General features: G+C 38.8%; 3 protein-coding genes across 3 annotated transcripts; 1 reads left to right on the top strand and 2 right to left on the bottom strand.

Moving 5' to 3' along the window:
* Positions 1–6,045: 6,045 nt before the first annotated feature.
* MELLADRAFT_88274 (uncharacterized protein) lies at positions 6,046–6,240 on the bottom strand (the record flags this gene model as incomplete). Its single annotated transcript, XM_007411471.1, has 1 exon — positions 6,046–6,240. One exon carries the CDS (start codon positions 6,238–6,240, stop codon positions 6,046–6,048), a length of 195 nt encoding a protein of 64 aa, XP_007411533.1.
* Positions 6,241–7,224: 984 nt separating this feature from the next.
* MELLADRAFT_88273 (uncharacterized protein) lies at positions 7,225–7,383 on the bottom strand (the record flags this gene model as incomplete). Its single annotated transcript, XM_007411470.1, has 1 exon — positions 7,225–7,383. One exon carries the CDS (start codon positions 7,381–7,383, stop codon positions 7,225–7,227), a length of 159 nt encoding a protein of 52 aa, XP_007411532.1.
* Positions 7,384–8,100: 717 nt separating this feature from the next.
* On the top strand, positions 8,101–9,111 carry MELLADRAFT_88272 (uncharacterized protein; the record flags this gene model as incomplete). Its single annotated transcript, XM_007411502.1, has 5 exons — positions 8,101–8,181; positions 8,253–8,651; positions 8,713–8,865; positions 8,919–9,019; positions 9,075–9,111. The coding sequence occupies 5 exons, from the start codon at positions 8,101–8,103 to the stop codon at positions 9,109–9,111; spliced, it is 771 nt and encodes a 256-aa protein (XP_007411564.1).
* Between the last annotated feature and the right edge of the window lie 4,691 nt (positions 9,112–13,802).

Genomic DNA, 13,802 nt, shown 5'->3' with positions numbered 1-13,802 from the left:
TCTTCAAGAATCTTTTGAAATGCTCCCCAACCCCAAGGATCCAAGCAGGTCATCAGGGGTTGGGGCAAAGTGCGGCAGCACAGCTATTCAATGGTAGTTTGGATTTTCCTTGCAGCCAATCAGCCCCTGTTTAAACCCAATTCAAACAATATCAAAGAATCCCTTATTTTTTTGGACAACTTTTATGGCAGCAAAAAAATAGGATGGGCCCAGCACGTAACCCCAACCGTCTGTTGGGTTATCTGTTCAAATATTTCTCCAAGTCGCCAAGCCAAAAGCTTCTGGTAGACCAAATAGAGGTTAGCCTGAGACGCCTGTCACAGAATGGCACTGCCCCAAAACTTGGCTGCCTATGAAAAAATTGTGTTGGTCAAGGCAGCTGGACACGGGATAAACCTGTGATATCTCAGGAGCTCTAGCTTGAACCACTTTGGGCGACTTCAATGGTCTTTGTGTGGCAGAATCCTATGTCGGCCAAAGTTGGTTGAACCATCGCCCAACCCCTATTATTGAATAAATCAGGATATTTACATACCAGACAATTTGGCAACCAGCCAGTACACAGGTTTGAGACATGAATTTCTCCTACTTAGAGCACCCACTATGGTTGCTCTAACAACGTGAATTGGTGTTACTTTAACACTAAATTATCTACAGGTCCACTATGGACCTGTTTTACGGTTGTGCTCCCTGTGAATGTGTCAAATGATGCATCAGGGTTGTCTAAATCTATGCAAGCCTAAATCAAGCATTATCTTACAATTTGACACATTGAATTGGTCAACCAGGTCAATCAACTTTGGTTTCTTTGACATTTTGAAGCCTCAACACTTCACAACTTCAAAACTTCAAATCTTCCCTGCACCATCAACTGATTCAAAATGTCCCTTCCACCTGATCCTGCTACTTCAACAGCCACCAAACGAGGAGGTAATTGGACTGAAGCTAAGCACAAGCAGCTAGCAATATCTTGGATTGTCACCAGCACTCAACCCAAACACTCTAACAACTTGTCAAGCAAGGCCTTTTTTGAATATCTCACAGCTCATTTCAATAATCACTCGCACTCTCAACAAACAGGCAAGATGTGTAAGAATCAGTGAGTAGTATATCACATTGAATTTACCAGATGTATTGGAATTCAAAGTTTAAATTACCTTTCAGATGGCGTACAATGAATCCATCAACCCAGAAGTTCTCTGGGATCTATGCTTTCTTGGAGCATGATCCACCATTGGGAACATCGCCTGATACGTGGATTTTTGATGCGATGAAAGTGTACCAAGCCGAGATGAAAACCTCTTTCAAGTTTCTCACGGTGTGGTGATCTATTTATGATATCAAGCAAGAAAATTAATCATCATTACTTTACCAAGTTATTAGGAAACTTCAGTATAGCAGGAAATTCAAAATTCAGGTTTTCAGATCAATTGAAGCTCTTAGCAGCTTATGTATACTTATTAGCTCAATATTATGTCATCTCATTTCAAAATATTCTTAAGATAAATATAGTGTACTTACAAAGTCATTACAAAAAGACAGAAAAAGAAAAGATAAGAAAAATTTGAAAATATAGGTGTAAAAGTTGGAAAATGGTTTTTAGGTTGTTTATAATTAAGTTATGGGTTTTATAAGGTTAGAATATGAAAGAAAAACACTTTATTATACAGTAACAATTTTAATCTTCAAGGTTGATAAGGGAAAACAGAAGTTATTAGCAGAAAGGTACTTTTTCAAAGTTGGTAAACAAGGGTTATGCGTGTAGTTTACATATGTAATGGTGGTAGTAGTGGAAATTAAGGTTGCCAAGAGGATTTACCGGGATTTTTAAGGTTCTAGAAGATGATGTCATATTACATGAGCAAGAAAAAGAGAGTAGCAGCTGTGAAAAGTGAAGAAAATGGGTGAATTTCGTGGAAAATGAAGGTTTTCAGCTAATTACATATTTCAAATGACGTCAGATTAAGTTGGTAGATAGCTCATTCAACGCAGAAGAGTGGATTACATAATGTACAAACTTTAAATCATTAGTAACGGAGGTTTATGTAAAAAGTTATAAGGCAAATAAGAAATTGGTGTGAATCTTGAATTTACAGTCACAAGTCAACATGTAACACCAAAAACCTTAACTTCACAACTCAATATCTTACTCATAACTCATCAGAAATAGGTCATATGGGTGTCATAAATGATCAGTATCACAAGGGCTACAAGATGCACTATAGTAGATCAAAATTGGACCACTCCTGAAAAAATTTGTAATCTCAAAAATTGGTTTGCAGCTAGTTTACAAGGAAAAAATCACCTGTATTCATCTTAAGAAGTGCTGTACATTAAATCATTGCGTTATTGATCACTTTTGGCTGTGAAGATTACATCATACATTAGTAACAATATCATTACTCTGCGTCATTACATGGTTTTTAGGGTTCTTTAGGCGGATTTGACTGGTTTTTGAGGCTGTTGACTATTGTAGAGGTTGTTACATGTGGATAAAAGTACTCTTTGATGATTTTGGAATTGTTGTTCCCCTTTCTGCATCTTATACCTTTGTTGTAGTGTTATAAATCATCATTTATTTACTATATTTGTACTAAGATCACTTAAATCCGCCCCTTCAAAGCAAGGAGAAATTTATTTACGTGTGTTGAAGACTATAAGTCAAATTGGGAATAATACTTACCAACAGTATTGCTAGTAATAACATAGTGTGTGTATTTTTGCGCTTAAAATCTAGGAATAATACTTCACAACAGTATTGCTTTATTTCTCTGGTGCCTATATCTTTTTCTCTGTTATCACAAAGTGGTCAGCAGGTGCCCTTGTGCTGGTTTCTTTGAAGAAGGCAGTCTTTAGGCAACTTCTACTATATTACATGTAGTAGATTATCCCTTCTTAGGTGTTGTAAAGCTCTTCTTGAGCTTTAAATACTACAACGGCTTGGCAGAAACTTAGGTACAAGACGAAGTGGGATACTCGGCTTATCAACCAGCACAATCACCCCCCTCCACCACCCCCTGCTGACATCCTTCCAAATCCAACTCCAGATGCGACTCAGAATGAATCATCTTTGGCTAACACACATGCTGGGCCCGATGACAGAGAACATCCTATTGGTGGCAAAGCGGCAAAGGAACAGCGAATTGAATCAAAGCGAGAGTCTCATGATGATAAATCCAGAATTGAAGCAATGGCTGCATTCACTGCAGTAGCAAGTCGACGAGCTGATGCTAGCGAAGAATCGAATTGAATCACAAATAACTTGATGTCAAGCAAGCTTAAAAGCAAGGATCTGGAAATCACTCGCGCAAAGGAGGAAGACTGTCCTGATGAGATTTCAAAGAAAATATTACAAGGCTTGAAAGAAGAAGTTGCTAAGCGATATCAATAGCTATATTTCCATATCATTATCATCACTATCAGTCTTTCATAATCATGTAAAGTACAATTACAGTATAATTATTAATCCTCAAAGAAAATAGATATAAAGTGTCAGTATAACATCTAAGTAGTAATGTGTGATTAAAAGCAATGCAGTATAACTTGTTTTTGAACCAAGAGAAACCATCATTGATCTGCTTCCTTCAGCCAGAGATCCATTGTGAGATTGTGCTGAAGCTCGGAATGAACTTGTGAATCTCTCAGACAGAGGGTATTCTGAAGGTATTCCATCAGAGTGTTTTGTACCACTGGATCTTGTAATCTTGGAATGATTCTTGTTTCAGAAGTGTATGCTTCAATGATAGGATCAAGTGTACCTTGATCTTGAATGATCATATTATGTAAGACTATGCAGCACATCATAGCCAAGTGCATGTCGACTAGATACCACATTTGACATGGCATGTGAGTTATCCCAAATTGAATTTGAATTACTCCAAAGCATTGCTTGATGTCTTTTCTTGGCGAGCTCATGGTGCTTTGACAATGGTTGGCCAGTCAGGGTAAATTCCATCACCAAGGTAGTATCCTTGCTTGTAGAGTTTCCCATTGACCATGAAGTGAACTTCATCCTTGGTTCCTAAAAAAACATGAGTCAGATCATGAAATGTAAGAAAAGTTGACTAGACTCACCTTTGAGGAAGTCGGTGACAAGGAAAGAACAATTCAGTATGTTGATATTGTTAAGGGAACCTGGAGTTCTGAAGAATGGATGCCAGACTGTGAGATCTTTGGAGGCAACTGCTTCAAGAACTACAGTTGGTGTGTGTTCTTTGCCTTCGTACTGTCCACTCCAGGCAAGTGGACAGTTCTTCCAAGCTCAATGCATACCATCAAGGCTTCCTTTACAACCAGGTAAGCCACGTAGTTCATATTCTTTTGTAATTTGATTGAGATCCTCAGAATTTGGTGGTCGAAGGTAATCCGGACCATAGATCTCATTTACATGCTTCATGAATAATTTGAGAGTCAATGTAGCTGTTGTCTCCCCAATACCAACATAGTTGTCGGTGGCATCTGCTGGAATTCCAAATGTGAGCTGTTTCAAAGCACAAACTACTTTCTGATAGACTGTGAGACCCATCACTCCACACACATCTGGCTTTTGAATCCAGAATCAATCATGTACTTGTAGATCTTCAATTATTCTCATACATAATGCTTTACTCATTCAAAATCTATGTTCGAATTTGCACTCATATCTAGCGTTGGGTGTGAAGTAATCATCATAAAGTTGCTGAGCACATCATTCTCGATCTTGATCTATTTGGATTCGAGTCTGAGGAGGTGGAGGTGGTGTGTGAGGTCTATTAAACAAGAACTCAAAGACCATTTGGTTGTATTCTTGCTGTTCCTTGTTGTCATTTGAAAATTTCAAAAGCCCATGAATCACAGGGTCCAAAACAAAAGCTCACATAGAGGTGAGCATGAAAAGCTTCAGGTTTTCTCCAAGTTTTCTACTTTTTTCCTTCCAAAACTGACTGTGTTCAGCTCATGTTGATCATGTAATCAGAAATGATCAACATGAGCTGAGAGCTGAGCAGATGATACAGGCTTCCTCAGACTTTATTGCTCAGCCAAGGAGCCTGAGGGAGGGCTACCAGATCTGCTCAGGTCATCTCAGGCCCTGACTGAACGCTCAGTCTGTACAGACAATTTCAAAGGCTTGACTATAATGGGCACAATTCTGAGTATGTGGAGGTGTGCCAGCTGATTCCTGAGTACTCATCTATGCTCAAGAAATGCTCATTTGGAATGCTCAATCAAGATGAAGATGAGCATGCTTGAGCAAACTTGAGCGAACTTGAGCAAGATGGAAATTTTGCATGCTGATCACCTGAACACAACAAAAAATTGTGACATGAAAGGATAGATGGAAATGATTGTTTTTTGAACAAATATGGGAGGCTTTTCATGCTCACCTCTACGTGAGCTCTGTTTTTGGCCCCTGTGAATCTGCCTTTTCACTGAAGCGGGCATTGTGATGATGAAAAGATTTAATTTTGGATGAAGTTTATAAAAAATGTACAATGATTCATTTCAAAATCAGACCACTGTGGATCTGGTTGATCTACAGTGATTTATTGTTTGTAAATCATATGGTAAAACACCTGATAGTGGATTTCAGGCGTTTACCAAATTAGTTGTTACACGCACGATCAAATTTCGCGCTCTGGAACGCAAAACTTATGATAAAACACCATCATGATAGTGGGTGCTCTCACAATGTACATCCAGGAACACAAGTTATCACTGATTTTGTCTTTCCCACAAGGTTTTCCTTATTTTGATACAAGAAACTGATAAATGAGGTTTAGGTGAAGTAGTAGTTTTGTTGATTTTAATGATTGATTTTCATTTCCCATTGCTTGTAGTGCTTCACTGTTGTGATGCTAAAAGTTCTAGAAATCTTTCAGTTATAACAGATTTTGGTACTTGATATGTTGCCATCAATTTAAAGAAACAAAAAACAAAACAAAACCTCATTAGAATGAGAATAATCCATTTTTTAATCTGTCAGATCTCGAAAAATGAATACATACTTACCAATAGATCTGATCTAGAATTCTCTTGTAATTTTGTAAGGGATTGAGCTTGAGCAGATCAAAGTTCTGGCATAGCAATATACACACTAGGCATTAAGTTTCCTTTAACTTCATCTACAGCTTTAGCCATATAACTAATCACATCTCCTCTTGATACATGATCAATATTCAATTCAGACAGTGATCCAGGTGGAAGGTAAGTATTAAAGATCAATAAGGCTGTTGACACTAATGTCTCTTGATGTTGTTCCATTAGGTGACATTTTTCTCTTTGATTGTCCCACTCCTACCGCCGTAGATGACAAACCTTCTTCTACACCCTTGTACATCAATCCAATGATGTGGATTCTCTTCACAGATATGAGATTGTGGAAAGTTTCAAAACAAAGATATAAGAGATGGTTCATTTAAGAAAGCCCTGAGTCTTGCTATTGAACTAGTAGCATCCTTTCCTCAACCTAAACCTTCCGATGGATCTGAATGTAGATATCTCGCAGGATTTTTTAGCTAAACTGGTGGCTTGGACAGATGGTCAAGGTCTACGATGAGGATTTATAGGCTCAGCTGAATGAGTAGATGATGTATCTCCTGCTTTGTCTTGTTTTGATCCTTTGCTTTCCGAGCCACTCAACCTCCTTCCTTCATCAGTGATCCGATAAATCACATCGTATAGATACCGGAAATCACCCTCTAGACTAGCTGCACCACGTGTTTCATTCATCAGAGCTCATACTTAGGTACATTGACTTGTGCTACCTTATCACCACCTTTGGTTTGGTTGATATGAAGAGTGATTAGACCATATCAAATAGATTGGGCTAGAAGGTCAGCAGCCTCTTCACATCCACAAAATGTTGAAAAATCAACTAGAAAAGACGTGTTTGATGAGTAAAGAGTTGCCCGTCACAGATCTTTCTCGTACATAATTGACTTCCCCAACTTCAATCATAGTTGTCAGGCAAATGAGCATTATCCATAAATGCCTTTGCCGCATTACCACGCTGCTCATCAGTGGGCTCTACTACATAATTTGTTTGACAACCACCTGAGAATCTTTTAAAGACTATACGAATCGCATTGGGAGTGATATGAATCCCATCATCTGTTGGACGTCTTTCGAGATCTATAAACAACTTCATGCAGAGCGGTTGACTGTAAAGACTCAAACCAAATGATATGCATGGATTCCATCCTAAGTAATAAATTGTTCAACAATGTGTAAACCTTTGGGAGGAATTTAATAGATCCCACGTTCTTTGATAGTCGGATTCAGTGGATCTGTAGCAGTTTCAATCAATCTAGCGTCCATGAACTGTTGACCTTTTGCGATTTCACAATTCATTGAGAAAGTAGTCGTGGTAGTCGTAGGGACAATTTGAGATGGATCATCATACATAAAGAGGAGATGGTGTTGGATACGAAAAAAGTCGATGCCGTTGGTGTCTCTACCGACTGAGTTTACGAACTGATTAGACCCGTTGAAACGAGGGACGACGGTTCTGGCTGTTCTAGGCCCGGCCGTTCATCAGTTGTTGTTGTTTGCAACTAGATGTCGCTGCGACGCGATCCTTACTGAGTTACTGCTGCACTTCCACCGGACTCGACACTTTCTCATTTCGTCCACGCCCACTGCCGCTCCTCTTCTCATTGCATGCCCAATCATTGTGAGGGCGAGATACGCATGCTGCTGTCATGCGCAGTCAAAAACCTATTGGGTCAAACGCAATTTGGTAGTGCACGGTGTAGGCAGGTCCAGACGTTCCAATACGCCGGCGTTGCGATTTCATAGTCGTGACCAGGATCAATGCCATTTCTTCGCCAGTCAGCTCATTGCTCCGCGTTTCTCATGCGTAGAATGTCCAGTGTGATTTGCATCTCAATCTACGGAACATGGTGTCACGAACCCTGTCTATATAGAACTCCGAAGTCCAATGGCAAACATGTTCAATCCTCTCCTCACTCTTTACATTACTATCTCTCATACCCAACACTGCAACTCAATCTACACTATTTATTTTCACTGCACTTTATTATCTGTTGCTCAATCCAATCCGTAGACCTTTCATTCCGTCCCGCTTATCCGGCCATTACTTCAATACCGAATCCTAACGACATGGTTGCCAATGCAAATGCAAGCGCTAACTCTACTTCACACCCTGTTCGAGTAAACTTCTTTGGCCAAGCCGGTGTCGAGGTACCGTCGTTTCCGCTATGCTGGGTACAAGTGCTGTTGCTTATCCAATCTTACTCATCTCAATTTTTCAGGCTGCATCGCTTTTGATTAATTCTAAGGGCTTTGTCTCCTCTCACGCATCAATTGCGACCTCCGGCATGAATGGAGGGTCACCATTCGCCAATCCTATTCGTTTAACTTCCTATGGCACGACTACTGACGCTGTTAAACCCAATTGTGTTTACTCAATGACTTGCAAACTGATTGGAACTAATAACGACGTTGACAACCACCTTCACTTCGAGAATTCTTCCCGCATTGACCTTGGGGAAGTTGCGAAGTTTTCAGAGGATTTTGCTGAGGATCTCATGGACAAGACTGTTATGATTGCGTTGGGTTATGTGACTGCGCGCGAGACTGTCAAAGATCCAGCCTACAAAGGCAAGCCCACCGTCGTAATCACTCTACAATCCCAAGACTATGATCCTTTGGTAAGCAAATGCAGTTCTTCCGCGCAGTCAATTATAATATTGATCGCACACCGTTTCGCAGACAAAGATCCCTGTGACTTGGTATACCAAGCACCACATTCCTCCAGTTCGCAACATGGAAAAAGCACAAAACATTTGTCAAGTTGGTCGGGAAGTGCAGTTGGTAGGTGCAATCAAAGACTATGATGGGGTCAACTTCATGTGGGAAACCAAAGTACGTGAAAATGCAATCACGTCCTGTTTTCTTTTACTGACAGTACTGTTTAGGTGTCGGCCATCAGTCGATGCACAGGCGATGCTCCCAGCCTAGCCAACAAGATCATTAACAAACCTGGAACGCCTAAAGGTGGCCGAGTCCCATTAACTTTGTATGTTTTCCCGTTTTCGTGCATTGACACTCTGCTTACTAATTTAATGCTATAGACGCCGAAACAAAGCTAACACCGTCGCCAGTACATAGGCGGTTAGTCTCAATGGGCCGTCAAGCGATGCACAAACTTCTAGCCAAGGTGCTGCGACTGACGGAACCGTTCTCCAGCAAGAAAAAGACGAGAATGCATCCACCACCGAGACCGCTGTAGAACTTAAAGCTCAACAAGAGCTTTACAGAGCTTAAAGAGGGATAATCTACTAATAAAGTATCTAGTAGAAGTTGCCTAAGACTGCCTCTTTGAAAGAATCAACACGGGGTTTTGCTGAATTCTTTGGGATAAGGCACCAGAGAAAGTTGTCTCAATACTTAATTCAAGTATTATTCCCGTGAGTTTTTAGAAATAGAGAAATCTCAACACTATTGTAGTGTTATTCCAATTTGAACACAACAAAAACACAATTTTAATTACTAGCAAGCAACAATCAGTTTGATTGTTATTCCAAATGAAGACTTGTAGTCTTATCACACGTAAAGAAATCTCTCCTTTGATGTAAAGGGGCTATTTAGTGAACTTAGTACTGGTAAAGTAATTTAATGATGATTAAAAACACTCTAACAAAAGTATAAGATGAGTAAAAAGGGGAACAAAGGCCCGTAAAATCCTTAACAATAGTATATAACTCTCCAACAACCTTCAACAATGGTCAACAACCTCCAAAAACCCTCAAAAACCGTCAAAATCAACAGAATATCCTCCAATGTAATCATATGATGTCATAAAGATTATTGTTTGTAATGATTCAAGGCGTGAATTTGATCAATTGATGTGAATAAATGATGAACAGATCTTCTTATGATGAATACAGGTGATTTTTTCCTAATATTCATAGCTGAAATCCATTTTTGGAATTACAAATTTTTTGTAAAGTTGTTCAATTTTGGATTACTATAGCTCATTTGATAGCCCTCGTGATTCTTATCATTTATCACCCCTATATCACCTATTTCTGATGTGTGATGAATAAGTTATTGAGTTGTAAAGATTGCAAAAATAAGGTTTTGTCATGTAAATGTCACATGTAACCTCCAAATTCGAAATTCACTCCAGTTTCTTTGTTGCCTTATAACTTTTTCACTACCCCTCCGCTACTAATGATTTAAAGATTGTACATTATGAAACCAATGATTCTGCGTCGAATGAACTATTACACACCCAATTCTGACAAGTTTTACCATATGTAATTAACTAAAAACTCCCATTTTTGACGAATTTTGACTATTTTCACGTCTAATAATGATTTTCCTTCTATCAAAAGATCATTCCACAGCGCTCCAATCAATCACACAGCACTAAAATCCTTCTGAAAAACTCTTGGCGCAACCAATCCATCAATGACATCACTACACAGGAATTAATACCATAGTACCCTTCTTCGAAATTTCCCTTTTCTTGAATAACTTCACACCTCCCTTATCAATCCTCATGATTAAAGTTGTTGATGACTAATGTGATCCTTCTCTTTCACAATAAAACCTTCCTGAACCAATATCTCTTCTATTAATAAGCTAAAAACCACTTTCCAAGCTTTCATACCCATATTTTCGAATTTTTCTCCAACTTGCTTTATATTCTTCTTCCTCTTTCATTCTTTTCATAACAGTTTCCATTCTTAAAGATCCAAACTAAATGTTCTTCTTCCTCAAATCCCTTCTTACTAATTCTCTTAATATGATTTTCACTCTTTTACTATTCTTATTGATCTTTTCGAATTTTTCTTTGCTCTTAAATGATCTTGTCAATTGCTTATGTAAATATATATTCTGAAAGATAATGAAATGAAAATAATGAATCCACTTTAATAACCTTGATGACTAACAACCTCAATAAAAATAGTGCCTTTGACCAAAAACTCGAGTTTCCACATAATTTTTAATTTTTTTTTGCTTAAGTAGAGATCTTGCTCACCACACCGCTGATCATTCCTCTCCGTTGAAACGTCGCCGTGGTTGATGTTTTATGCGTTAAGCTTTTTTGCCCATTCCATGAGCCTCCATCTGAATATCAAAATGTTCCAAGGTACTCGCATGAGTCGAGTCCTTTCGGTCCAAGCATATGCCTACTTCCCACATTATCCATTTTTTAGTTCTGCCTCTTATATACTTATATTCAACAACATTTTATAAAAGTAAGCATGCTTTTATTTTTAACCTTTTTGTTGACTCGCACCTGTTCCAACATGATTTTTTGACTTTTTCCGTATACAGCAAACCTCTGATACTTTTGGAGCTTGCTCATGGCTGCTTTTAGTATGAAGCACATCTCTCATTGCAGCAAGTTTTTATTGTTTGTGGCTCGACTGCGCCTCTAAAGTTATTTATCGGTCTTTTTGTTTTTATCTTTACAAAGATCAAGATCTGGATTTTTGTTTTTGTTAAAAGTCCCTCTGGTTCTATTGTTTTTTGTCTCTTTGACCACCAAAGGTGCCATCATTTGCCCATTCACTGTGTTAAAATTTCACTGCTTTATATATTACTTTTTGTTCGATTGATCACCAAAGGTGCTTCTATTCGCTCATTCGCTGCTGCAATTGATTGGCTATTGATTTTATTTAACTCAAAACTCGAGTACATTTTGGCATCTTTGTTTGGTGTTCCATCCTCACAAACTTATTCTTACCCGGTATTTTTGCCTTTGTTACTTTTGCTGTGCTTTTATTCGTTCCAACTCTGGTTGTTCCTGTTCAGTTGAAGTGCCAATTTACGCGCAAGTAATTCCATGTGGTTGGTACTCAGCTGCCTATAAATAGTCATACTTTTCCTTGATATCCGGAGCATCCATTTCCACCGATATTGCCCCTGTTTCCATCCACTCAACAACCTTACATATCTGAATTTTTTATACATCATGATTGTAATTTTGCAACTTCAATCAACACTCGGTGTATGTATACCTCATTGTATCAAATCACACATCATTGAATGTCCAATAAATTCCCCACCAGCAACAACAAAATCAAAGCTCATACTTTGAACATATCAGGTCTCTTGAATGTGTATAAATTTGTTAGTTACCTTCACACTAGCATTGTTTGTGCTTCTACCACATTGATATGTGATTTTGAAAATTGGTTCCACTTTAATGGTGTTTGTACAGGTGCATGGTTGATGGAAGACCTACAAAGGAAATTTTGGAATCAGTGAGCGTCTTGACAGACATATCATGATTTGTCTTTGCATACCTCAAAATCACTGAATTTGCCAATGAGGGTTTTATGTAGCAGTGGACAATTTTAGATGAAAAGTATTATGAAGTGTTGATGTATACACTTGGGGAAAATGAGTATGTGAAATGGTTTTGGTTTTTGAACCCTTTTAATTGTGTGCCGTAATGAGCAACTTGAAGTGTTTTTGAAACAATTTCATGGAGACCTGCTAAGGCAACATTGACCTCTTGAGTTGGGTATGTAAGGGGCGTGAAGGGAATTGTGAATCAAATTTGTTCTCTGAATTCTGAACCATTCTTTAAAATTCACTTTACAAAACATTATAAGCAACATTTTCATCTTTTTCTACCCCTTTTAGAAGTTGATGAAAATCATGATACTTTTACTTCATAGTGGTCTGATCTGTCAAACATATCTGAGTCAGCTGATTGCAATTTTGACTGGGTCCAAGAAGTGGAAATATTAACAAGAACTCCTATTGCCACACTCAGAAGGCAGAAAATGTCAATCATGTCTTAATGTGCGTACAGTGTGATTCTGGACATTTTTGTAGACTTAGACATGGTGCTTTGCAGGATCTGGGGCTTGTGCAGCAGGTAGTTGGTGAATATGATTAAAGTTTTTCTGGGGCGGATACATTTTGCTGGGTGTTGTCCTACACAAACTATTAAGATTTGGTAATTAAAAGCGTAACTCGTGGTCAAGAACAATATTAAAAAAATTGGATGCCAAAGGACTTGGGATTACGGACTTAACAGAGCACTCAAACTACACATTAAAAGAGTAGGAAATTGTAGAGCTACTTTGTACAATGTTCACTGAATCTACCTCCTGTTTGATTTAAATGATTTATACCAGGCTCAATACCAAAGACTTGGAGTGAGAGATCAGGGCTTGGAAATGTAAGTTGAATAATTAAGTTATATAATGCGACTAACGGCATTGTTTCTTAGTTTGTCAGTAAACAGTTTAGAAACTTTTGTATGTTTTGTTGATTCTGATTTGTATGAGCCACATACTATGGAATCATTGAGACATTTAATAGTAGAGGTAGTCGACAAAAGATAAATTTCTTCAAGTAGAGCCTTCTTCACAAATTTGCAAGCCGGATATCATTGCTTCCAAAGCCTTGTTCACTTGGACAATGGTAATCAAGTATAGGATGGAGTTTTCCGTGGGATTATTTGTATATGGCTTGAGTAACTCAGTTCTCTACATTTTGTTGTGACATTTCAAGCTTTGGTTACCTGGTCCTAGGTCTGCCGTCAACCCTGTGCCAGCAACGCAACGCACCGCAACACGAGTGTTTTTTGGTGCGTTGCTCCGCAACACGCAGCACAAACCTGCATTACATGCTGCGCTGCGGTAAGTACCGCAACAACAAATGGTGAGGTCAGGTTGCGCGGCGCCTTGACCGTCGCGCAACGCAACAGGCGCATCAGCGCCAAAAAAACGCCGAACTGTGATTTTTTTTGGGCAGCAACGCAACAAATGTTGTTGCGGCCCAAAAAATCCATCGATTTGACAAATGATGTTGCGCTGCGGGTCAGGCCG

This window comes from Melampsora larici-populina (assembly GCF_000204055.1).
Source record: "Melampsora larici-populina 98AG31 unplaced genomic scaffold MELLAscaffold_25, whole genome shotgun sequence".
Classification (NCBI taxonomy): domain Eukaryota; kingdom Fungi; phylum Basidiomycota; class Pucciniomycetes; order Pucciniales; family Melampsoraceae; genus Melampsora; species Melampsora laricis-populina.
Note: the sequence above shows the minus strand (reverse complement) of the source record. Positions and strands in the feature narration are given on the sequence as shown.